Consider the following 24,252-nt stretch of genomic DNA (forward strand, 5'->3'; position numbering starts at 1 on the left):
GTTGGTCTGACCTTTAGAGGATGGGTGATGATTTCTCTCAGAGTTGGTCTGACCTTTAGAGGATGGGTGATGATTTCTCTCAGCAGATAAGCCTCATCACCCTCATGCTCCTCTCAGGAGTGAAAGTGAGCACTAACAATTTTTTTTCTTTTTTCCCCTCAACTCTTGCATCTGACTAAATTCCCCCCCCCCCCCCCTTTTGAGTAAGAAAATTGGGAAAATAAGGGGAAAATCAGGAAAATAGGGGTAAAATCGGGAGGAAAAAATTAATAAATCAGGAAACCGATTTAAATCGGGTAATTATCAGGCCTGTTCTCTAGGATCTCAATCAGGATGATGTAAACTTAAGAGCAATTGGGTACATAGTCAGGTACACAGGATAGCCATTGGCGATGACTATTCCTTAGATTAGGTACAGTAAGCCATTTCTCTTACCGTTAGAGGATTAGAGAAATGTTCTCTGAGCAGATGAGCCTTGTCACCCTCATGCTTCTCTAGGATCTCGATCAAGTTTGGAAGATAATCTACAGCCTGATACACCTTGTAGCAGTCCTGGAGCGTCGCCCTCTTGCGCTGGAACTTCTTGGCCAAGCGCTGGAAGTCTGGAACCCTCTTCAGTGGCTCTTCTTGCAACGTCTGACGAAGCTCTAGGTCGTTGAAGAATGTTTCCACCATGTCTAGCCTTTCCTCTGCATAAGTGTAAGTTTGAGTACGTGCCAGTCAGTTATAGAGGTTGTAGAGGCAGATTATGTTATACATGTTTCAGATAGGATATATGATATTATTAACCGTATCAGACATCTGAGCAAGGCAATTTTTAAATGTTATTGCCCTCAATTATTGACCGCTCAGAAAAGTCAATGGGATTTTATTTGTAATTTGCCGGTCAATAAGGTCATACAGTAAACCAATGAACAAATATTATTTCCCGATCTGAAAAGTCAATGGCAAAATGCGTGTTAAACTAGTGAGCAATAATCGAGCCAGTTGTAAATTTCATCGCGCACCAGCTGCTGGTATATTACGCGTATAAGAAAATGCACACTATGCGCGAACTCTATTGTGACGTAACAATCACACCCTAGGCACACTTTTTGCAGTGTATCGAAAAATTTGACAAGCACTGGATGCACAGTGCTGGTTTGACAATGTTTTTGCAACTTCTAATGCTAGGAAATCCTGTGCAGTGTAGGCTACATAATTTAAGAGTATAAGATAGTATGAGTTTCTTGTTTGCTCTAGATGTCTGATGTGGTTAATAATAGTAATATTGACTGCCTAATTCACGGCAATACGACTTGTCATATATCACCCTCACCTTTGGATTGGGCGATATATGTCGTATTGCCCAGAAGGCAGTCAATATTACTTAAGTATAGTAAGGATCAGACGAAATATCAAAGAAAACAATATTTTCATTGAACAATTGTTCTAAATCCCAGGATACTTGGTACTACATGGGACGTAGAAAAAACAAATTTTCATTCTTATTTTACAGACATATTTTAAGGTTTCGAATTCATGAGCGAAGAATCAAAGAAAACTTTCAAATCAACAAGAGTCACTTCTCAACTAAAGTTTTAACACAAGTCTCAAACAACTGAGAATCTTTCCACTGAAAAATGCAATCCCTGTGGACCAGTGAACCAACATTTAATGTTAGGATTAGGATTTTTTAGGTTAGGTTTAGGATTAAAATTAGGAATTAGCACAGACAAAATGGACCATGGAGCATAGAACCGCCACCATTAATTAAGATCATCTTCTAACTTGACAATACCAAAAACATCTTACCAATTCTAATTTTGTCAAGCAGTGGTTGCTTGACCCACTGTCCTAATAACCTTTGACCCTGGGCAGTTTTGCATTTGTTGAGTAGACTGGTCAGGCTCATTCCTCCGTTGATGTCTTCTGTAGAAATAAAAGTAGAACGCTGGTCAAGTATCGGTCACATTGAACATTCCTACATGTTTGGAATGGTTGAAGTATAAATAAAAGAATAAAACTAGATGGAATTTTGACTGCGCGCAGTCGAAAATGATGCCTCCGCCATAGAGCAATTTAAACAAGTTTGGAGTTTAAATCTCCAGTGGTTCTTGAGATATCATGATAACAATCTCAATGTATGGAATTTCATAAGTTGACCTCTGTGACCCTTGACCTTTGACCTACGTGCTCCAAAATCTAATCAGATTGTCTTCCTATGGTGATACACACTATCATTAAGTTTGAAGTTTAAATCTCCAGTGGTTCTTGAGATATTATGATATGGTGATACATACTATCATTAAGTTTGAAGTGAAAATTCTCCAGTGGTTCTTGAGATATCGCGATAACGATCTCAATGTATGGAATTTCATAAGTTGACCTATGTAACCCTTGACCTTTGACCTACGTGCTCCAAAATCTAATCAGATTGTCTTCCTATGGTGATACACACTATCATCAAGTTTGAAGTTTAAATCTCCAGTGGTTCTTGAGATATTATGATAACAATCTCAATGTATGGAATTTCATAAGTTGACCTCTGTGACCCTTGACCTTTGACCTACGTGCTCCAAAATCTAATCAAATCGTCTTCCTATGGTGATACATACTATCCTTAAGTTTGAAGTTTTTACATCTCCAGTGGTTCTTGAGATATCATGATAACAATCTCAATGTATGGAATTTCATAAGTTGACCTCTATGACCCTTGACCTTTGACCTAAGTGCTCCAAAATGTAATCAGATTGTTTTCCTATAGTGATACACACTATCACTAAGTTTGAAGTTTAAATCTCCAGTGGTTCTTGAGATATCATGATAACAATCTCAATGTATGGAATTTCATAAGTTGACCTCTGTGACCCTTGACCTTTGACATACGTGCTCCAAAATCTAATCAGATCGTCTTCCTATGGTGATACATACTATCCTTAAGTTTGAAGTTTAAATCTCAAATGGTTCTTGAGATATCGCGCTAACAAACTCAATACAAGGAATTTCATAAGTTGACCTCTGTGACCTGTGACCTTTGACCTACGTACTCCAAAATCTAATCAGATCGTCTTCCTATGGTGATAAATACTATTCCCGAGTCTTAAGTTTAAATCTTAAATGGTTCTTGAGATATTGTGATAACGGTCAAACGGGATGGACGGACGTACGGACGTACGGACGGACAACCCGAAAACATGATGCCTCCGGCACCACCTTCGGTGGCGGAGGCATAAAAAAAACACCCTAGAATGTTACCAGAAAACATTTTGTGGATAAAATATTTCATGATTTCAGAACACTTACTAAAGATGATATGATGTACAATATCAAGGATTATAACTAACAAGCAGATCATGGACATGGACACAAAAACTCTGACTCTGGACCCCCCAATTTAAAATTGAACAGAGGACCCATGCATGACAGACCCTAAAATGTAAATGCACACACTCCCTGTGCACAGAAGTGGTTCAAGTGGAGCCCGGCCAAATCACAACAACATTATTTTGCATGTTTGTTTTACCTGACTACTAAGAAAGCATGTTTAAGCTTGCAAGTAACCAAACGGGGGAACGACGGCTTGAGGTCCTGTCTGATGGACTTGGTAATGAGGATTAATACCTTACCAAAGGGTACTAGTACATTGACTTAGTTTCGAACCCTAGACCTCCCTGTTACGAGAAAACTGCTCTACCACTGAGCCATCTCTCCTCCTTTACAATAGTACCATTTATATTACCCTTGATACAAATGTCTCTGGGTGCTATACAATTACCGTATTTTCCGGCGTAAAGGCCGCAGTATTTTTGGAAGAGAAAACATCAAAAAGTTGGAGTGCGGCCTTTACGGCGAAACAGTAAAAAAAAAAAATCAAGTCATTAAGTCAAAACCAGCAAGAATTTGCACATATGGGACTACGAACAGTACAATAACTATACCACTATAGTACAGGACATTTCAACACATCTTACCGACAATTTTATCTTGCATTGTTGACATGAATACGAAAATAAATTGCTAAACCAACATTTGCCGATAGATCTTGATCTAAGTTCGTGCTAATGCATTGCAAAAGTAAAGGAAGGGACCATTTAACGGAGCTGCCACAAAGCATCCATCCGAAGTCGCCATTTTGTTTTCCATTTCATGCAGTTTCGCATTACACCGTACATTGTGGTAGGGGTATATATCGGACACCAAATCTGCCCGCGATCACTTTTTGAGCTAAACTTCCGGTAAATTATAAGAATATTGATGAATTTGGTATCAGTTTGAAGATTAAAAAAAAAGAAAATTATGATTATTTTGTTTTGTCCGTTGGTTATTTTTCCTTTTTTTTTTTTTTTTCCCTCTTTGAAATGTCAAAGTTTGGGTGCGGCCAATGCGGCCCTGCGGCCTTATCGCCGGCAAATACGGTAGTGTCATGACTGAGTCTATACTCACTCTCTGGGCCAGTTGATGTTAGATTGAGAGCCCGTACAGCAGCAGCATCTAGCTTCATGTACTGACTCAGGTCAAAGGTTGTTAGCTTGAACTGACCAAAGTTAGTCTCATCACCCAGGAGCTTCAGAGAAAAATTGAGATAATACATCAGAGAGATCATTTACATTTACGTTTATGTAATATGAAGTAAAAGGAAATCCTTAAAGATAAAGTTGAGTTCTGGTCATGTGACTGCATTGTGAAAGAAGCGGTGTGGAATCGATCAGAAAAGGTTGATCATCTAGCATGTAAGTATTGGTGTGTACTGCAAGGTTCTGGAATCGTCAAAATGATAAGAAATTTGGCCAAATCTTGGTAAAGTTACAAGCCCTGTACATAGAAATATGTATATGGGATTACACAAACATGTGGCATAAAAATCTGTCCCAATTTTTATGCTGTTACATGCCATATCTAGAATATTAAGGCATTTGAAGAGCCATGCTTTTCAGGGAACTTTTTTATCTCATGTTCTTCCACACTTGGTTAATAACGCTCACAAATTATTTTCACCTCTTCCCAGAACTCAACCTTCTCTTTAAAGATCCTCTGCACTAATCTCATATAAATCTATGTCTAAAATAAAAAGAGATTTTACAACTACTTAAACTGTCAAGATGCTTCTTAGTTTAAAAACAACTATATTTTCAATAAATAGTGTCTTGTTGTGTTGTTATTCTTGATTCAAACACTGTTCCATGACATGTAATATCACACAATATCACAATCCATTACCTATTTAAAACTTTAAAAATAAAATGTTTTTTCTGCACCTAAAACTTCTGAAGATTCACTATATAAATTTGAGCCGTTTAAACTGCCTATGACACTAGGGTATAAACACATACTGGAAAACGTTTGCTCATTGCATTGTATAGCAAAAATATGATATGTGGAGAAAAAGCATTATGTTTAGGTTGAAATCTTTTCATGGGGATAATTTCAAATTCAATACAAGATGTTTATGCAAAAGGCATATTAGTTAGTAAGTGATATTTGCTCATTTTAAATTCTTTTTTTAAAACATCAGATAATATTAAAGATAAAGACCAGTTATGGTCATGCGATCGCATTGTGAAAGAAACGTTGTGGATTTGATCAGAAAAGGTTGATCATCTAGCATATCAGTATTGGTGTGTACTGCAAGGTTTTGGAATCATCAAAATGATAAGAAATTTGGTCCAGTCTTGGTAAAGTTACAAGCACTGTACACAGAAATATGTATATTATGTATCATGTGTATTATATCTATCAGGTCCAAATAGATATAATAATTTACCAAATATATCAATCAGTAGACTGTTTCTCTGCAAAATTTGTATGATCGCGTATTATTCAAAACATGTTCTTTCACATGATTGGTAATAAGAGCTTCCATTTCATTTTTTGAGAGGGGGGCGTTTCCAAAACTGGTCTTTACCTTTAAACCTAATCAAGATAGAACCTTCTTTACCAGCTCCGCATCTTAATGATGTGGTTCTACCTCTGTGTGATAAAATCATGATTTCCAACAATTCTGTGTTTTTGCGTTCCGGACGCCTGTTTTCATGCCACTGCCTGTCCCTAAGCTACCTTACCTCCATGTACTTGATAAGAGCCGACACGGATCCCATGGCATTCGTTTTCTCCATCTCAGCTGGAAAGAGAAAAAAAGAGCATTATCATAAATACAATGATGAACCAATTGAAAATAAACCTGGCAAGAATTACAATTTTTTTTTTTTTTTTTTTTTAAATGGGTCTAGGAAATACTGGAGTGGTGGTGAATTATTATATATACAAATAGAAGCGGCACTTAACTGGAAGAAGGTAGTTCTAGCTATGAAGTCACAAACTAGTTATAATTTGATATATTGTATAATTCTGAACATATTTAGTTATGTTATTGCACCTTCTATGCAATGGGCCCTAGGTGCTTTAAAGAAGACTAACATTCCACAGTAAGAATTTTGAAATATATATTTGCATTATGCAATGCTTCTATTCAATTACAATGAGCACCTGCATGTTTAAAAAAGAAAGGAATTAAATGCCATTTTGTTTCAAAAATAAATTCTAAAAAAACCTGACGGGATTTCTTACGTAGGGCTGCACTGTTGACCTGCTCTACGTTCCTCCCAACCTTCAGAAGACGATTCAAATCCTGAATGATGTCCTTGGTCGTGAAGTCCACTTTCTTACGATCTGTGATGAGCACCCCACCACGCTGCACAACCTGTCTCAGCTTACTGAACTCAGGATTATTAGGGTCACCACCAGAGGGCAGCAGACATTCTCTTGGGCCAAGCTGCACCATGAGTGCCTGATGAATAATGAACAGAAAGATATTTAGGATAATACTTAACAAATATTGACTGCTTTGAGGGGCACGGTGAAAAAGCATTGCCCAAGGTGATCTTGAACCTGTACTGTGCCCCGAGAGGATGAGAGATTTGAAGAGAGCTGAAGAGAGCTGTCCGTTTCTTCACTGTGGAGTCCGCAAGAGCCTACTAATGTTGCCACTGTGGAATCCGCAAGAGCCTACTAATGTTTCCACCAGCTCCTCGTGCATATCCTTCAGCTCCTTCTTTTGGAACACTATGGAATATTGGAAGACTGCACGTTGCTGAACAACATCGATTGACATAGTCAATGGTGGGGATGCTGTTTAACGTAAATTTTGTCACCTGTAATGGGAAAGATGAAATATTCATAAGACAAAATTACGTCAATGAGTACCTGCTCTTCATAGTCGGGCTATGAACTTATCGAACGCCCCTCTTATCTCCAATAAAGACTTCTTTGAAGGTCTTTTTGTTGACATTTGATCGCAGACAGAAAACATAGGAACAATACTGATACAGTCACCAATTGTTAGAGGTGTTTGTTTTTTCTTAGATAGGTGATTTAATCAAATAAAAGCTACTGACATCATAAACAATGGGTGAAAGGTGAAAGAATTAGGTGACAAACTCCTGACTGAGTTACCAATTTTTCCTCCATCAATCTGCCATTTTCATGTCATTTCATAACTCTCCTATTTATTTCCTATTTGGACAATATTTTCCTTATTTATCTGTTCCTTTGATTTATTTTCTGCTTCTCCCGAAAGCAAAAACATTTTTGGACTGCAGTTGGCCTTTAAATAATTTGATGCATAAAATCCTCCTCCTTATTCACCTCTAGGTTTGAGAACTGGTCATTATCTGCAAACTCTGACACGCCCAGCTCCCTCAGCGTTGCATCGGCGTACCCTACCCCGACCAGTCTCTGTCCGCTCTCTCCGGTCACCTTGACCGCCATGACAGAGGCCGAGCTGGACATGTCATTATTACCGAAGAGGATTTCCTCAAACTGGGTCAGATTGCCTGGAGAAGCCTAATGGGAGATGGAGGAGAAGAAAAACAGAACAAATTTGATGCTGGAGAGTTGGGTTTCCTCAACTAGTTCGTGAATCTGGTGTTGTTTTTGTTTTGGTGAGTAAACACAGAGGTGTCACGATCCAAACAACAGTATAGGTCTTACCTGTCTCACTAAAAGTGTTTTCCCCAGAGATCACTTTTCAATCAATATATCAGAATCATTGAATAAAAGATAAAAGAAGAAAATGACACGGTTCAAACTAAATGCATGTACAGCATTTTACTCTGATTGTTATTGCAACCAATAAAATACATTGTTCACTTGCTTAAAAATAAATTGTGTTTCCTACCCTGCTTCACCACTTTCATCATCACTTTGTATAACATTAAAAAATCCTGTTTAAGAAACACACTACAATACTACAATTAATGGTAAGAAAGGCCAGTCAAAATGCCTAGACAAAACCATTCCAGCAGTCATATGACAACCATCTCAAAATAGAGAGGAGAGAGTTAAACTCAACTTGTTTTCTCTTGTGAATTTATCACGGCGGCCTGCAGGATAATAATAGTGATTACTTGTATAGCACCCATGTCTGTCAGACTTTACACTCCTAGCACTCCACAACTACAGTACCCCAGCTTTAGCAAGGCTGCCATTATGGCACTCTAGCATTTCAAGGAATTAATTCCTGCCAGATACCCATTTACCTCACCTGGGTCAAGTGTGGCAAATGTAGATTAATGTCTTGTCAAAGGACATTTGTGCCACTGCTGGACTAGATCAGATCAGTTTTTCCCAATTTGTATCAGTTACAATGGTCTGTTTTCACTCAAACTTTCAGATTATCTTTATTTGTACATCTTGCATTGAAGTCACTACCTTAGCACCACTTTCTCTCATCTGAACAATGATACCAAGTCCCTTTAATGTCTTGGAACACCACAAATCTGATGAGGTACCCACTAGACCACGACACCTCCACACAGAGCTCACACATTGTTTGTCATCTTCACCAGAGTTCAACCTTCTCTTTAAAGGGATAGTTGAGTTCTGTTTTCAGACCGCAAATGCCTTCAAAGTGCATGGTTATTGCTCTTATTCTTATCTATGACATTAATAGTGCCCTTTTAGAACCTAAAATTGCTATTTTTAGACCCCAAAATGTGTGAAATTTAGCCAATACTATCATACCGATTCAGCTCTACGTTCAAAAAGACACGGTGACCGTTAATTATTTAATTAAAAATAATAATACATGAGCCGGCTAATTGTGGGTAATATAAGCAACAAGAAAATGCCAACAAAAAGCCATCATCTGAATCTGGTATTGGCGGAAATGCGACATAAAAGGCAGTTTTTTTCAACGTTTTTTTTCAAATTTTTCAAAATATTTAATATTTGTGGTGGTACACAATTTTTAGAAATCGTTTTATTTCAGCCGTCTCTGAACCGATTTTGATCAAACAAAGATGATTTTGTAATTTAAATATTATGTTCTTTCAAATTTGACACTCAGTTTTTCATTATCTCACAAAAAAAATTATTTTGTGTAGTGCCCTCTGCAACAACTCAACTATCCCTTTAAAGCTACAACTCTCCTACAGGATATTGATACAGAGTTTGACATCTGTCTGATATAGATACAAGGCAAATCTCAATGCACGAGTAAGCGTCAATGAGATATTGCTCCAAGGGGGAATAACATTATTTTGCAAGGGTACTAGAAACTCAAGGATCACTGGTAAACGGAAACTCTGACTGAGGAGGAAAGTGAAAACTTCTTGATTTCCCTGAAAGGAACTTGTGCAGGGGTTCCATGTACAATGCCAAGGGCACTCATAATTAGGGCAGCATGGACCAAAATAAATAATCAGGCAATTTGTCTTTGTACATGTACATTGTATGACTAGAATCTGAGAAAGCAGTAACACAGTTTATAGCAAAATATAATTATTTCAATTCTACAAGACTAGGGGCTCCAAAAATTAGGGCAGCATGGACCAAAATAAATAATCAGACAATTTGTCTTTGTACATGTACATGTATGACTAGAATCTGAGAAAGCAGTAACACAATATATAGCAAAATATTACTATTTCAATTCTACAAGACTAGGGGCTCCAACAAATAGGGCAGGATGGGCTAAAATAAATACTCTACTGGACATTTTTTTTTCCTACTTATGATTTTGGTCTGGGCATTCATGAACAAAGTATATAGCAAAATTTCACTCCTAAAAAGCAAACATATTGCAAAAGTTACGGTAGGAAATCCAAGTCAAAACAAATTTTGAGAGAATAACCTGAAAATCTGAATCTGTACCGCTAACCAAGTTCTTTCATTGCCCTAAGCCTGGTGCAGGTACCAATTAGTTCATGCAGGCAATGAGTTGAACAAGAAGTCTGACAACATTTAAACTAGAGGGAATTTATTCAGTGTTTAGTTTTCAGAACTTTTTGTTAAAGAATTTGGTGCTGAAAACTTAAAGCTACACATTTTTAAGAAATACTTCTAACCTGTAACCACTCCACCCCCTTCCCCCTGCAAAAACACAAAACACAATCTGAAATCCCCCCCCCCCCTTTCCAATAAAAAGTGTACTTGTGCATTGCGGCCCCTTAACATTAATTTTACAGCTAAAAAAGCAGCTGATGATTAATTGAGGGTAAGATATATTTTGGACTTGTGCCCCCCCCCCCCCAGAACAACTCCTTTATCCATCCCAGCACATAATCAAGAGCAATACCTTGTATGCTAGTGTCCAATTGTTGGCTTTCCCTGTAGCTTGGTTACTGTACACCTCTACTCGGTACTGTCTTACTAGCAGCAGGTCCCGTACCACCGATTCAAAGTTCATCTTGCTAAGTACCACCGATTCCGTCTTGTTTGCACCTGTAACATCAAAATCAACCAATGTGGCCAATTTGAATATCTGGCAGAGAAAGACAACTTAACTCATATACAGTGGGTCCTAGAAAAAACGAAACCTAGAATTATCTGTTTCGTTGACGATCAGCCATGCACAAAAAGACGAAAGACTTGATGTATGGCTGATCATCAACGAAACGAAGGTAAGTCTAATGCTACGGCAGGCAGCCAGTGAAAACGAATTCGTTTTTAAATCAAATTATGGAAATGCAAGCATTACTTTAAACAAACAGAACTTTCTTATTCCTGGCTCATTTGATTGAGGAGTCTTATGAAAGGGCAGAAAATGAGCTTTCTAGAAATGTGATTTTCTCTTTGAAATTCAGATACCGCCCGCTAAATGACTTTTTAGTACCCTCTCTTCAAATTGTTTTTAATCACTCATGCGTGAAATATGCGTCATATGGAAGAAAAGGATCTAAGCTTTACAAATATGTATTATTTATTCATTCTAATTTTGATTAAGTTATGATAAAACATCAATAATTGTCAGTTTTGTTTTTTCTGGGACGCACTGTATATTAACATGCAAGACATACTAGAGTGGTGTCTATAGTAAATTTATCAGGAAAAAATACAAAAGACAAAAGAAAGTGATTCAACTCTGGAAATCTATAAAAAATTAAAAAAAACTTTAGAATAATTTCAACAGAAAAAACAAAAACACATAGAACTTGTCACAAGTTGATAGTCCAATGGGTTGTCATAGTGATAAGGTCCATTTAAATGAATGAATGCAACCTTTGATGTGCATTTGTACAAATCTTACCTGATCCAAGATGTTTAATGACACCCAGAGTTTTGAACACCTCTCTGGCAGCAAATACAGCATCTTGGCCATGCACTGTGTAGTAATCCTGCAGCATAAAACCAGTCAGAGAAAACAATTAATGACAAGACCACAGATAAGAATAGAGACTAGAGTTTATGGCTTCCTTTATACATGTACTGGTATATTAAAATCTGCTTTGCCGACCACCTGTATAGAAAGACCACTTATCTATCAAGACCATTTTTTTTATTTTCCTTGATTAGCATTTCTGATTGAAATGTGTACTAAAGAACCTACCCAAAGACCACCTACCTACAGGTATACATTTATCATTGATGAATTAAATTGATTAATACCTATCTACATGTACATGTATTTCTGGATGTAGTGTAGTGGTGTAGTGGTTCGTTTACTTATCTCTCATACCTGCCAACATTTGAAAATAAGAGTTAGGAATTTTTAGCTCGGTATGCCGAAAACGGATGGGGTCGAGGGACGAAGCCCCAACGGGGGGTAGCAGAGGGCGGAGCCCTCTGAAGCTGGTGGATCTAAGGGCTTTCTAAAGGCCCAAATGGGGCATTTTTAACATCATTTCATTCCACAATATAATCAATCCTAATTTCATATTGATGTGAACATATTAGTACAATTCATGGGTACAATTACACTGGAGGTAAATTTATATGTACACTGTAGTTTTTGGGATGCAATAAACAAGGGAAATGTCAAAATAAAGTGAAAATCAAACCAAACAAAAACAAGATGTTTCCAGAAATTGGCAATGTACAAATTGGTAGCCCATCGTAAGCTAACTCTTGTTCAGAGATTAGGTTTAGAGTCGTATAAAATGGCAAAAAACAATAAATTCCCCCTTTCTTCCTGTTTGTTAAGCAGGCATTTTGGGCTCAAATTCGACTGCAACTTCTTGATTTAGCTGAGTACTATTTTTTGTTGTTGCAACAGTCGCGCGCCACTCGGACTGACCGCAAGCCCCACAAGTGGCGCGCGTGCCGCCAGTTGAGAAGGCCTGATATAACACTATGAAAAGAGATATTCTTCCATCTTGCCATATCAATACTGTGGGCATTTCCAACTCACCCCAAAAGGGGCATTCAGATTTCTGTACATGCTCGACAGCACCATCTAGTGCCGCATGAACATGCCATGAACGTATACACACAAATTCGCACACACAAAAATTACAATAAAAATGAAAAAATGAATTCACAATAACAACACTATATTTTATTTATTCTATTTCATTTGAATACCAAATTGATGAAGATAAACTCCAGCAACTCAGTCACACCTTGGCCTGTTGGCCAGGTTGCCAATGAGGTGTGATTGGATAGAAGGGATAGTTGAGTTCTTGTTTAAGACCGTAAAATGTCTTCAAAGTGCATGGTTATATTCTTATTTATGACATTTCTACTGCTCTTTTAGGACCTAAAATTGCTATGAAGGTAATTTTAGAACCCAAAATGTGTGAAATTTAGCCAATACGATCATACCAATTCAGCTCCACTTTCAAAAAAATATGGTGACCTTTAATTAAATAATTACTTAATAATAACAATACATACATGGGCCAGCTGGTTGTGCATATTATAACAAACACAAAAAAGCCATCAAAAAGCCAACATCGGCATTGGCTGGAATAAAACGTAAAAGGCGTTATACATATCTTTTATTCAACGGCTGGTGTAAATTATAGAATATTTGTGGGCCACCACAAAAATTAGAAATCATTATATTTATGGATATTTCAGCCGTCTCTGAACTGATTTTGATTTTAAAAAGATGATATTGTCATTTAAATTTTATATTCTTTCAAATTTGACACTCAGCTTTTCATTATCTCACAAAAACTTATTTTTAGTAGCGCCCTCTGCAACAAAACTCAACTATCGCTTTAACTGGGATCGACTCAAATAATCTCTGTGGGTACGTATGCGATAGACATTGTACATGATGTGAACCCAACTGCATATAGTGTTGCATCGGATGGGGAAGGTACATCTACGGGGATGAGTGTACATGCCGCATTGAAGTCTGCTGAATTGCACAAATTGCATGCCAGCCAGCACTAGTGCAGCGCAGGCTGTGACAGGGGCCTTTGCTCATTTCAGTACTGGGAGAGTTGCGGGGATAAACTGGCGCGACGTTCGCTGGACTGGTAAAAATTGCTATGCAGACAATGGCACACTATCGGATTTCATGACATCCTGGGGCCCGTTTCACAAAGCCTTTTTTCAATGACAAATGACAAAAATCAGTGACTTACTGTTGATAACCAATCAGAAGCAAGGATTTCAGTAACTTATAACAAAAAATGTCACTTGTTACTGATGACAAGTTTTGTGGAAAAAAACAACAGAATTTTGGAAGGGACTCTGTAAACCCACATGTCTGCATGTCTTCATGTCATATCTTTATAGCTTATGAACATCTTCATTGCCACAAGCGAAAATTACGTTCTAAGAATTACAATATTGACAAAATTGTGTTGTCCAAGAATCGCTACGTTTGTCTTCCTGAAATTGAACTACCGGTAAGGACTTCACAGTGAAATTTATCCCCATGGATGTACATGTAATGCTATGGTCACAAAGGTTCGTACGAATTTCCGTTTTTCCATTGTCTGAAAATCGGCGTTCGTAGCAGTTCGTAATGGCATTTTTGACCGAGGCTTAATCCTACTACAGTTTAACAATGCAAAGAACGTCTTCAGTCACAATTCTAATAAATGGAAGTCAATATATGACAGCTGTTAAACATCTTGATAGCAAAGAAAGGGTGGGTATATAGATCCAGACCAAGAGAGTGACGTCTTCTCGAAATCTCAGAAGCCAACCGCTTTGAAAAACAACCTGTAAACTGATACTCACTACAGATTTGTTAAGTACTGCAGTTGACATTTTTTCATAGCCCTGGCTTCAATCTTTCTGCGATTTGACATGTTTTCTTCAACAACTTGACCGATTCTTCACAAATTTACAAAAACACGTAAAAAACTACTACATTTCTACTTCTCCTTTGAAAAAGAAAATGGGGCAACCTGTGAAAAACGAAACCTGGGAACACCTCTCATGCAAAAAAAAGGAAAAAAAACTTTGGAAAACAACCGGTTCAATTTGCAAGTGTAATTCTCACAGCCAGAGGGCGGCACAGGGAAAGCAATCCGGATGCGCTGGTGATACGACACACCACAACCACTTTGTCACACGTGGGGGGGAAACGCAACCCTATACCTTGCACTGCGATCTCTGGCTTAAAGTCTTGGATTGTCCCCTAAAGCTATATCAATTAAGAGACACTGACAGAAAAGTAAAGGAAGAAAATTGGTCACAATTAGCACTTGTATCTATTCTGTATCTATTTCTATATCTACCTCAATCACTCAATCTCTCTTTCTTAATGTCTTTCTCTAACTAGCTCTCTTTCCTCTCACTCCCCCTTTCTCTTAACTTATCAGAGATAACACCCATCTCTCTACCTCTGCTACTATTTACTCTGTGATTTTGACATTCTTCTCTCAATGCTTTATAACTATTCCTTTTCTCCTCTCCTGGCCACCATTACCCCCCCCCCTCTCTCTCTCTCTTTACTTTCTTCCTCCTCAATCTGACCCCCTTCACCCCTTTCTTCCTCCTCAATCTGACCCCCTTCACCCCTTCCTTCCTCCTCAATCTGACCCCCTTCACCCCTTCCTTCCTCCTCAATCTGACCCCTTCACCCCTTCCTTCCTCCTCATTCTGACCCCCTTCACCCCTTCCTTCCTCCTCAATCTGACCCCCTTCACCCCTTCCTTCCTCCTCAATCTGACCCCCTTCACCCCTTCCTTCCTCCTCAATCTGACCCCCTTCACCCCTTCCTTCCTCCTCAATCTGACCCCCTTCACCCCTTCCTTCCTCCTCAATCTGACCCCTTCACCCCTTCCTTCCTCCTCAATCTGACCCCCTTCACCCCTTCCTTCCTCCTCAATCTGACCCCCTTCACCCCTTCCTTCCTTCCTCCATCCCTACCCTAACAACTCCTCTCTCCCTCCTCAAGAACCTCTTTAAGCTATAAGTGCCTGAGTCAAAACACTTTGTACATGCCATTACAATAGAAAGAAAAAAAATATTAATGACAATTAATGTGACATTTTGTTCATAAATCTGAATGTAATGGTCAGAACACAAATCACGATCAAATCCCTTGCCTTTTTAGGACCGTCCTAATTTTGTATACTCTGGAATGAGAAAGAAACAATTGTTCTGCTTCCGGTTGATAATGAACATTAACATGAAGCTGAAATGAAATGTAGTTATCTTAATTGAAAATGTAAAGAACTTGGGGACAGACTGAGCTGTGTGTTTTCAATGCACTCCACCTAAGGAGCACTGACTGGCATTATTATGAATCAAAACTGTCGAACAATTCACATGCGTGATAAATAATTTAAAACAAAAAATGCACATGAAAAATAATTTGAATTCTGGAAACAGAAGAAATTTAAAATTATTCATTTTATTTGAATCACTTCCACTCTAATATATATTTCACTTTTCCACCAATACCCCAAATTTAAAAAAAAAAAAATTAAGATGCAACATCGTCTTATTGTTACAGATACAAGGCTGTCATAGAATCTGCAAGAAGAGGCATACTTTCATGTCAAAAGACAGAGAGAGAAAAGATGCTTAGCAAACAGGAAGCATCCACGCAAAGTGAGGTTGAACTAATAATGCCGAGAGGAACACTAAACAGGAGGACATTTTGCTTGGTATGATGAGTGTGGAACAGGGTATCGGGTTCTGTTTGTGCAACATTTTAGTGAAGTGACTGTGTAACACTTATACAATACCCTCTAGATATAATTACATGACGGTGTTAGTAGTGGTATGGAGATGATACCGATTCCATTATCAGACTCAAGATTGGATGTTAACCCTTTCAATGCTGTTGCATGCATGAAGATGGTATATTTGTAAATTGTTTACTTACCTTACTAGCATTCTTGTGAATTAAAGGGAAAGTTTACTTGATATACTTACTACTTCTACTTCTAATACTGCTGCGGCTACTTCTACTACTATTTCTACTTAATTCTACTTCTACTATTTCTACTTCTACTACTTCTACTTCTACTTCTACTATTTCTACTTCTACTACTTCTACTTCTACTTCTACTTCTACTATTTCTACTTATACTACTACTTCTGCTACTACTACTACTACTACTCCTCCTGCTACTGCTACTACTATTACTACTTCTACTTCTACTATTTCTACTTCTACTACTACTTCTGCTACTACTACTACTCCTCCTGCTACTACTACTACTACTACTACTACTACTACTACTACTACTACTACTACTACATTACTACTACTACTTCTGCTACTACTACTACTCCTCCTGCTACTACTATTACTGCTACTACCTGTACTTCTACTTCTACTACTACATACACAAGTGCTTTTACAGTGCATGATGCCATAGCATCTCCATGCACTTAAAATAAAATATATAAAATGAAAGACGGGTGTGGTAATTAGCCGACCAAATATCTGTCAATATTATTTATAATCATTTACTATTTGAGGAGGTATAAACTAAATTTTGTATGACTCTTTTGTAGATGTGGTAGTGTTCCACACTGCAGGGGCAGTGCAAGCAAATGACTTATGAATGCTTTTTAATGAAACCTGTTTATGCAAATGAAAAAAAACAGATCAGCGACATTTTGAGGAACTACATGTATGAAGCCATCCATTTTTGTTTTTTTATAGCGTAGAATGTTGTCTTTATAAAATAATGTGAACAATGAAAATAGGGGTGAAAATTTGGAGGGGGGGGGGGCAGGGCTCAAATTAATTTTTTGTCCACGGGGGCTCTTCCAAAAAAAAAGAGCCCCCGTGAGCCTTCTCACGGGGGCTCTTTTAGTACTGACGGGGGCTCTTATTTTAATACGAATTTCCATTGAATTGGTACCCATGAAACTCCTAAATTCCTTGGTATTTCAGCATTTTCCCTCTGAAATGTACTTGTTACATAGCTGTTATTGAATTTTATCCCCGTGATGACATTCTCTCTATTTCTTCCCGTTCTGCACATAATGTCCTCATTATTCAGAGCAACCTTATTTACATTCTTTCTTTACTTTTAGTCTTTACCATATCCTCCCAAAACACAGGGGCGGATCTAGACCGAAAGCTTCAGTCTCTATACCGTCGGTTGTTCCACTGAGACTACGTCTGGCTCCACTAGACCTCCGGTTATAGAGACAGAACGATCGCCTATGCCAGCCTATGTTGAAGATATCATGGCTAGATTTTAGCCGTTAGGCCCCTCCCACAAACATGACAAACTTGCCACGGCCGTATTGTTATGCCCCCAAAATCCCCCAAAATGTCATTTTACCTCGTGCATATCCAATTTTACATTAGGCCTAGGCTATAATACATCAGTTCCACTTACTAACTTGATTGAAATAATCCATTTAATGGTCCCTTTTAAGGAAATTATGGGTCAAAATCGACATCCATGTTGAAAATCTTGCAAGCCGTGTTAAACTCTCGCTGCCGTCAATCTCATCCCTTCTAGTCTACGCCGAAGGCAAAATGATTATGAAGGAAAAACTGTGCGCCATCTACACGTTCGTAATGGCGTTATCACAGTTTTTCCTTCATAATCATTTTTGCCTTCGGCGTATACGCGTAGACTAGAAGGGATGAGATTGACGGCAGCGAGAGTTTAACACGGCTACGAGAAATCGTACCCGAGTAGTTGTCAACCGTGCGGGTACTTAAGCATTCGACTACCCGTCGCAGCCTTAGTAGTTGGGCATCGATTACACTTGTTAGACCAATAACAAAATTATGGTTGTTTCTTTAATGATTCAAGGCTTTCACTAAAACCGTTTGAATTTCAGAGAACGGTTGTTAAAGTTACTGAAAATATTGAATTTGATTGGCTGCAAGCATATGTTGTATAATTATTTTTGCCACTTGTTACAGACAAGATTTTGTTAACAAATTTGCCAAATAAAAGGAATAAGTACAATTTTAAGGTCGGGGTCCCATTGCATGAAACTTACAACTGAAGCTAACTTATTAATATTAACTTCCATGGTAACATCACTCAACAGCCAATCAAATCAAGGTTTCCATGGAAATTACCATTTATGGCAAAGTTACCATCAATCAATGTCAAGTTTTATGAAACTGGGCTCTGATCCACAAACCCAGTCAGGTGTCTAAACCACTCATGAGTGACACCTCTACAGTACTAGTAGAGCGTATATAGAATATCAAACTTAAATTTAAATGGTACTTACAGTTCTGTCAAATACTCTGAATGTTGTTTCAGGTTTCTGAAAGAATAAAAAAAGAACAATTTCTTTAGAAATCTGTGTGCGTGCCTTTCTACACTGATCGTTATTATTGTCAAGTTAGTATCAAATTATCATTGCGAAAAAGGTTTATTTCGTTAACACTGCGTGTAAATTTATTTCAGGCGTAACCAACATCACAAACTCTCATAAGAGGTCAGTGTTTTTGCAATGTAAGTTGTATGTTGGCTCACTACTATCAACCATCAAGAACATGTAGAAGGTAAAGATATTGCTCTCACTTAGGTATCCAAAATTCCAAATCAAAGTTTTTGGTTAAATTCTCGACCAATTTCAAATGGCTTTGTATGAGAAGACAGTGGCGGATCCAGGGGGGCCCCCTCCCCTGGGAAAAAAAAAACGTGTAAGAACATGTTAATTTTACCTTTTTTTGGAGATGGGCCCCCTCCCCTGGCGCTCAAGGGGGGAGGGATGCAATCTTTCATATTTTCGAGGGCCAAAAAAAAATTAGTGCTCACAATAATGACGTTGAAACACATGTATAAAAGCATTACAAACTGAGAAATATCAGCCAAAAGAGGGTGGGAAAAAAAAGAAGATACTGAAAAACATTCTAATCTAAAAAAATTATCAGCCCAAAGAGGGCGACAAAAAAAACTTTTCCGACCGACTGACCCATGTTTTGGCACCCAAACGGCAATACAACAAGTTTTCATTTTAGGCCTAATCGTTCAAAATTATCAACAAAATTATCTTCAAAATTGCTTGTAAAGCATTAGACCGAATTTTCCGTCTCTTTCGTTCGTTAACTCTTATCGTGCCAAGAACACTGTTCTGTGCATGCGCTGGCGTGCCACGCACACATAACCGGGTTTCTGTTGACATGCCATGCACACATAAACTCTCATCCGCTCGCGTGCCACGGACACATTTTCGTGCATAAGTACACAAGCTAATTGTTTATGCCTATTGTGCGATGCGCATTGCGTGCACGCATGAATGCTTACTGTATTTGTGGAGGGGGTTTATTGTTGTTTTGATTTTGTGTGCTTCACATACCGTTACATTGGATTTTCCTGAGAAAATTGCGATATTTTATCATCAAATTTGTCAGTTTTGATCATGGCCCCTCAGATTGTGTGCGGATTGGTTTGACAACTCACTGATAGTGCTTATTTACTTTACCAAAATTACAGATTCATGAAATGATATTGGTATCAACAGAAAGAGGGTTAAATTTCCTACAACTTTAACTTACAATTCTTTTTTATACAATATACAGATGAGATGTTATAGTGGATCAAACAGAGTAACAATTTAAACTACACGCACTTGAACCAACCCTAAATTAACTTGGCACACAGGAGATTAGTAGCGGGCACAATAGGGATTAGCACTGTGGCACTGGGTGCATTGTATGGGTGGCAGCTTAAGAGTTAAAGAGAGAGCCGACCCTACCCAAATAAGAGGCTTAACGAACGAAACATGCACGCCATTTACAAACGATTTTGAAGACTAGATAGATCTAGACCTAGTCTTACTCTTTGACTTTAGTGCAGGCAGTTAATATTAGTGCCGGATCCATTTCAATGATTTGGGTGTAGAGACTTGAAATGAAAATCTTTCAAATATTTCTAGTTGCATGCCAGTCTATAGATCTACACAAATTGCAATACGTTGGACTGCACTGCAGTACAATAATGACTCGCTCATCCAATGGCAATGACACACACACAAGCACGAGTCAGTGAATGAACTTACCTCGGGCATCGAACGTAAATAGGTGAGAAAGCCTTGTTCTTGATTTGAATCTGTGATAAAGATAATAAAAAATATTAGAAAATGAATAAGTTCTTTCTATTAAGATATTTAGAATATCGGAAAAAAGAAAACTTAGACATCTTACCCAAAGAAAGTTGGTGTGTTGATTGGAGAGCCATGATTACAAAAATACGTGGTCTAAATAGAGAAGTCGATTTGGCGCGCCAGGCATGTTCTCAGCCCGCCATATGTAGAATAGAAGAATCGGGGATGTTCTTTTTTTTCAGATAAAAAAAAATGTCATTGCTAAGAAATAAAAGTATTTAACAGAATTCACGTTTGAGATTGTTTGTATTATTAATATATTATCCAAATTTTTAGAAAGTATTAGGGTGAAAATGAAGTACATGTAGTGTTATATATTTGTTTACTACTCCATATATTCCCTATAAAATAATGGAACGGTCTTTGTTTTGGTTTTCGAAGAACGTCCACGTGCTTTTATCATTCCAATCACTGCACTCTGACGACTGCACCTCATTTCATTAGTATGTGAAAAAAAAAAATTGTTCCGACTAATGTTTCTTGAGTATGGTACATATTATATTTCAAAGGTTACGCATGAATCCAAAGGCGGCGCCCCGGGGGTGGCGGGGGTCACTAAGTGCCCCTAAAAGGAAAAGTGCCCCTTTTACTTCAGATAAGTGCCCCGTTTTTTATTCTAATAGGTGCCCGCTCCACTGTCTCCACATACTTATAAGCAGGCGCGGATCCAGGATTTTCCAATAGGGGGGGGGGGGGGGGGGGCCGGAAATTTGAAAATTGCGCAGACCGTTTTTTCAAGGTCATATTAGAAGCACCATACCGGTACAATTTTTCACATTTTCATCGAGGGGGGGGGGGCTATAGCCTCTTGCCCGAAAAAAAGTAATTTTCTGGTTTCACAATAATTCGGCTAGTGAGCGAGGCAAGCGAGCAACAATTTGAGCATAATTGTGTAACGATCCGCTCCGCGGTCGTGACGTAACAAAGAGGCCTAACTTAAATGATTGTTGTTTTCAAGCGCGTCATCATACACCGACGCACAATGTTTACGTTAATAATTTGCATACGAGCGATTGACATTTGGATCATTATTGAGATGCTTTCAGATGTTATACTGTTACTTGTTTATCAATCTATCACATGAATTTGGATGGAAAGTTGTTTAGACAATGTAATTTGTTAATATTTACTGCAACTGATATGTCATTCAGAGTGTTGTATTTAATTAATGGTAAAATAAGAGATTTACTTAGATATTTTGCTCTGAACTAGCACAGTCTTCATGTTAAGTCCATTTTCGCTGCGCGTGTACTTTCCAAGATCGCTTAGCGCATCGATTTCCCCACGTCCGCATTATGCCTTTATAACCCGTAACATTTCTAAAACGCGAAGAGTAGTTGGAATTGGACGCTCGTCGGAATCAGAACTATTAGTCTCTCCCTGGAAATCCCCCCCACCTAAGGACTTGTCTTGGAATTGGGCGCTCGCCGGGAAGCGTTATTTTTTTATGCGGCACAGATTGGGGCTTTTTTTTAAAAGGGGTCTTGATTTACAGACTAATACTGGTCGTGTGCGTACTAGACAGTATAAGTAGTAGAGGTCTGTTTTTAATAGTGTTACATTTAATCCACTACCGCATGGAAAATCATTACATCAACAATTAAAATCAAATTGGAAATATGAAGAGGAGGCAGCACGTCAATAAGGAGAACATCACAATAATTAGTCAATAAAACTTAACTAACTTAAACGAAGAGGAATGTTATCTAAACACATAGTTCGCGATGGATTACAAACTTCTTCGCAGCGCTAATGCGCTAGCTAACATGAGTAGTCTCACGTATGTGCAGACACTATTCAGAAGGGAAAGAACATACTTCCCATAGGTTTAACACGCGCCATGCCCCAATCTGTGCCGCATAAAAAAATAACGCCGCCGGGAACCGGTACCACACATAAGATCTCTCTCCCTCCCTGGAATATAAAGGTACACAAGGAAGTCTACGCTGGAATTAAGATGCTGGAATTAATGAACCACTATAATTAAGATGCAGGAATATTCTAAGTCCACCTCTCCCCCTATGACGCTATGGAATTAAACTAAGAGGAAAACTCCCAAGTCCCATAAATCCCAATGAATCATTGCCTTTACTTTATTACATGTATCCGAATATAATAACGACAATCGTATAAATTCATTAAGTATAACTATGAGCACAAGGTATTTGTGACAGTGGTGATATAAAGATGTAAATATTTGAAGTACATGCATTAATAAAAATTGACCATTTTCTTTTGTCTTAAAACTGAAATTATGAGTCTATAAACACTTTGTCTTTCTTCTTGACTGGTACTCCGTCATAAGTCGTATATTTCGACGAAAAGAACGTAAATAAGTATTGTAGCTTCCCCCGTCTTTCCTCAAATAAAAGATAAGATCTAATTACTCTAACCGCTCGGACATTATAAATAATGTCGGCTGACGAATATCCTGACAGATATAAAGAATCAGTTTCCCCAGCTGGGAAAGAGATTAATCCCGACGTAGTTTGAGAGGTCGGAGACGGAGGCGGGGGCGGCCGCCACAAATTTGGTGTCAGAAGTGGGATTCTTAATATGGCGGAGGTACCAAAGTCTAAGAAAGAAATAGATGAGCTAAGTTGCTCCTCAGATGAAACAATGTCTAGTACAAAAAGTTCAAAGAAAAAGAAGAGTAGGTCAGAGAAATTACAAAGTCGGATATTAAGCCAACTAACGAAGTTAATGGGGCAAATGATGAAGTTGAAAAAGAAACCAAGGAATAGGCGTGGTGGCCCAGACTCATCCACGGAAGAACTATCTGATTCTTCAGATGATGAAGTGGAATTCAACTTCAAACCAAATAGACGACCGGAATTAGGAATGGAAATCCAAAATGGAGACGAGGAAGGAATATCTCATGTCGATGAATCAAAGACGAGGAAACATAAGGAAGAAACTAACCAAATGAAGGCACACAAGAGGAATGATGATATTCGCTATACCAAAGAAGATAGAATTCGGGAAACTACTCATCGACCACTGATCATGCCGGACAAGTATGATGGAAGTACCGACTGGAAAGACTACGCCTCGCATTTTGATTCTTGTTGCGAAATCAACAACTGGAAAGATGAGGAATCTGCCAAGTATCTAGCTGCTAGCTTGAGAGGTCAAGCTCTGAGATTACTAGAAGAACAAAGAGGCACCAAGTGGAACTTTGAAGAAATAAAGAGTAAACTGTCATTCAGGTTCTCTTCTGCCAAACAGGCGGAAAGCTATTTGTTGGAACTTAGGAATCGTAAGCGACGTCAAGGAGAATCACTTCAGGAACTAGGACGTCATATTAGGGAACTAACTGATAAGGCATATCCAAACTTTGAAAGTCAAGGGGTCGATAGACTAGCTAGGATTCATTTTACTGATGCTATTCGTAGTAGTGAGATTCGTATGGGAATATTTCATGCTAAGGCAACAAGCTTAGATGAGGTAATTCAAGCAGCAATAACCACTGAGACATTTCTACAGACGGAGACTGAGAGGAATGGATGGAAGGTTAAGCCTACTTACAATAGAGGA

General features: G+C 38.3%; 1 protein-coding gene across 1 annotated transcript in view; it reads right to left on the reverse strand.

Annotated features, from left to right (window-relative positions):
* Positions 1-20,862, reverse strand: part of LOC589363 (DNA mismatch repair protein Msh2) — a 34,663-nt gene extending 13,801 nt beyond the window's left edge. The window contains exons 1-11 of the mRNA XM_030994796.1: positions 20,756-20,862; positions 20,611-20,660; positions 18,835-18,870; positions 11,507-11,594; positions 10,556-10,701; positions 7,624-7,821; positions 6,547-6,766; positions 6,042-6,100; positions 4,426-4,546; positions 1,795-1,911; positions 436-689 (exon numbers count right to left, since the gene is read on the reverse strand). Coding sequence (XP_030850656.1) covers positions 436-689; positions 1,795-1,911; positions 4,426-4,546; positions 6,042-6,100; positions 6,547-6,766; positions 7,624-7,821; positions 10,556-10,701; positions 11,507-11,594; positions 18,835-18,870; positions 20,611-20,660; positions 20,756-20,789 — 1,323 coding nt within the window. The 5' untranslated portion in view covers positions 20,790-20,862. The remainder of the gene's footprint in view (positions 1-435; positions 690-1,794; positions 1,912-4,425; positions 4,547-6,041; positions 6,101-6,546; positions 6,767-7,623; positions 7,822-10,555; positions 10,702-11,506; positions 11,595-18,834; positions 18,871-20,610; positions 20,661-20,755) is intronic.
* Positions 20,863-24,252: the final 3,390 nt, after the last annotated feature.

Source organism: Strongylocentrotus purpuratus, unplaced genomic scaffold (genome assembly GCF_000002235.5).
Source record: "Strongylocentrotus purpuratus isolate Spur 01 unplaced genomic scaffold, Spur_5.0 spur5_scaffold_21, whole genome shotgun sequence".
In the NCBI taxonomy this organism is placed as follows: domain Eukaryota; kingdom Metazoa; phylum Echinodermata; class Echinoidea; order Camarodonta; family Strongylocentrotidae; genus Strongylocentrotus; species Strongylocentrotus purpuratus.